Source organism: Galeopterus variegatus, unplaced genomic scaffold, assembly GCF_000696425.1.
Source record: "Galeopterus variegatus unplaced genomic scaffold, G_variegatus-3.0.2 Scaffold3935, whole genome shotgun sequence".
Lineage (NCBI taxonomy): Eukaryota > Metazoa > Chordata > Mammalia > Dermoptera > Cynocephalidae > Galeopterus > Galeopterus variegatus.
Genome location: NW_007730046.1, coordinates 133,560 through 135,871, shown reverse-complemented (window position 1 = coordinate 135,871; position 2,312 = coordinate 133,560). Strand labels below are relative to the sequence as shown.

At 42.0% G+C, this 2,312-nt stretch overlaps 1 protein-coding gene across 1 annotated transcript in view; it reads left to right on the top strand.

Moving 5' to 3' along the window:
- Positions 1 to 2,211, top strand: part of OLFM4 (olfactomedin 4) — a 22,197-nt gene extending 19,986 nt beyond the window's left edge. The window contains exon 5 of the mRNA XM_008586325.1: positions 844 to 2,211. Within this exon, the coding sequence (XP_008584547.1) occupies positions 844 to 1,658 (815 nt within the window). The 3' untranslated portion in view covers positions 1,659 to 2,211. The remainder of the gene's footprint in view (positions 1 to 843) is intronic.
- Positions 2,212 to 2,312: the final 101 nt, after the last annotated feature.

The following is a 2,312-nucleotide window of genomic DNA, read 5'->3' as shown; positions in this document are numbered from 1 at the left end:
AAAAAAATCTTGATTTCTGTTTCACATTGTCTATAAAAATTAATTTGAGATAGGTTCTAAACTTAAATATAAATTGCGAAGCAATAAAACTTCTAGAAGAAAACACAAGAGGATATAAAATACCGTATTTAAAACTTCTGCTTCTGAGACTAGCATGGAGCAGGATTGATAGCTTGTGTGGAAATGCACTTGGGATCCCAAGGAAGCACAGAATGGGGAAAGGCATAGAGACTTGCCCAGGACAATCTCCCCCTTCATCACAATTCTCCCTGGGGCTGGCCCTGGTGAATAGCACTTTCTGGATTTAGGGGAATAGGTAGGATTCTGGGATGACCTTATTTTCATGATTTGCCTATGGGAAAGATGAAATGAGATAATATTTGCAAAGTGCTTTCTGACAGAAGAAAATATATAAATTCACCAAGTCCCCCTTTCCTTCTCTGGATCCTCAAATCTTTTCAGTATGGGTCTTGTCAGTTTCATTATCCCTATTTTCCAGATGGAAAGCCCATCTGTGGAAACAGAGGGTTGTTCTCTGTAGAGCCAACAGAAGGTTCTCATTGAGACTGAAACCAAAAGGAGATTATGGCTCCTCTCCATCAGAAACACTGTAGTCATTGAGCCTTGACAGGAAAAATATGTATGGATTTCATTGATGAAGGTATTAAACTATTTGTATCCCGTCATTCATTTTCTATAAGAATGCCTTTTATTTTCTCGTTTGTGTAGGGAGCTGCAGTCATGGTGGTGTGGTGAACAGATTTCATTGATGAAGGTATTAAACTATTTGTATCCCGTCATTCATTTTCTATAAGAATGCCCTTTATTTTCTCGTTTGTGTAGGGAGCTGCAGTCATGGTGGTGTGGTGAACATCAGCAGACCATCTGTGGTTCAGCTCAACTGGAGAGGGTTTTCCTATAAATTTGGTGCCTGGGGTCGGGATTACTCTCCCCAGGATCCAGACAAAGGGCTGTATTGGGTGGCGCCATTGAATACAGATAACAAACTGCTGGAATACTACAGACTCTACAACACGCTGGATGATTTGCTATTGTACCAAAATTCTGGACAGTATCGGATCACCTATGGCCAAGGTAGTGGTACAGCAGTTTACAACAACAACATGTATGTCAACTGGTACAACTCCCAGAAAATTGCCAGAGTTGACCTGACAACTAACACGGTTGCTGTGTCTCGAATTCTCCCTGATGCTGTCTATAATAACCGTTTTTCATTTGCTAATGTCGATTGGCAAGACATTGCCTTTGCTGTGGATGAGAATGGATTGTGGGTGATTTATTCAACTGAAGCCAACACTGGTAACATGGTGATTAGTAATCTCAATGACACTACACTTGAGGTGCTAAACACTTGGTATACCAAGCAGTATAAACCAGCTGTTTCTAACATCTTCATGGTATGTGGGGTTCTGTATGCCACCCGTACTGTGGATACCAAAAAAGAGGAGATTTTCTACTACTATGACACAAACACAGGGAAAGAGGGGAGACTAGAGATTGTAATGCATAAGATGCAGGAAAGAGTGCAGAGCATTAACTATCACCCTTTTGAGCAGAAACTTTTCGTCTATAATGATGGTTATCTTCTGAATTATGATCTTGTCTTCCAGCAGGAACCCCAGAAGGAACCCCAGTAAGCTGTTTAAGTGTTAGGGTGAAAGATAAATAAAATGTTTGTTAAAAAATAGTCTTTTCCATTATTTAGATATCTGCGGGAGGATCTAGAAGTGTGTCTGTTTAGTAGTAATATTTAGGTGCATAGTTCTACCACATTAGAGACCTAGGATATTTGCCCCGATTGGATGAATTCTCTTGGGAGTCATCTGCCTCTTGGGATACATTTCCCAACTGGAATAAGGTCCTTCCAGGGTGGGATTGTTAAAGGTCTGGGGGCACTATGGGTTTAACGAAACCTGCAGTAAGGTAACATCTGGAAATTAAGCAACTTAAAGAGAACTCAATGTGGCTTCTGGGGACTCTTTGTACAGGAGTACTGGTCCTGTCCATGTAGACCCACTAATTCTTCCATGCCTGAAAAGAACCTGGGGCTTAATTAGGCAGATTCATACCTGAAACTCCTTGAGGGACCAAATCTCCAACTTTGTTTTTCTCACTAGTACCAGGAAGGATGCTTTGTATGCAGCAGATAAGTAAATTTGCCTTTTTGTCTTTTTTTTTCGTGACCGGCACCGGATCGCAACCCTCAGTGTCCCGCCCGTACTGGACCGGGACTGGCAACGGGATAGCAACCCTCGGTGTTGCGCCCGCACCTCGCTCAGCCAGTGAGCGGC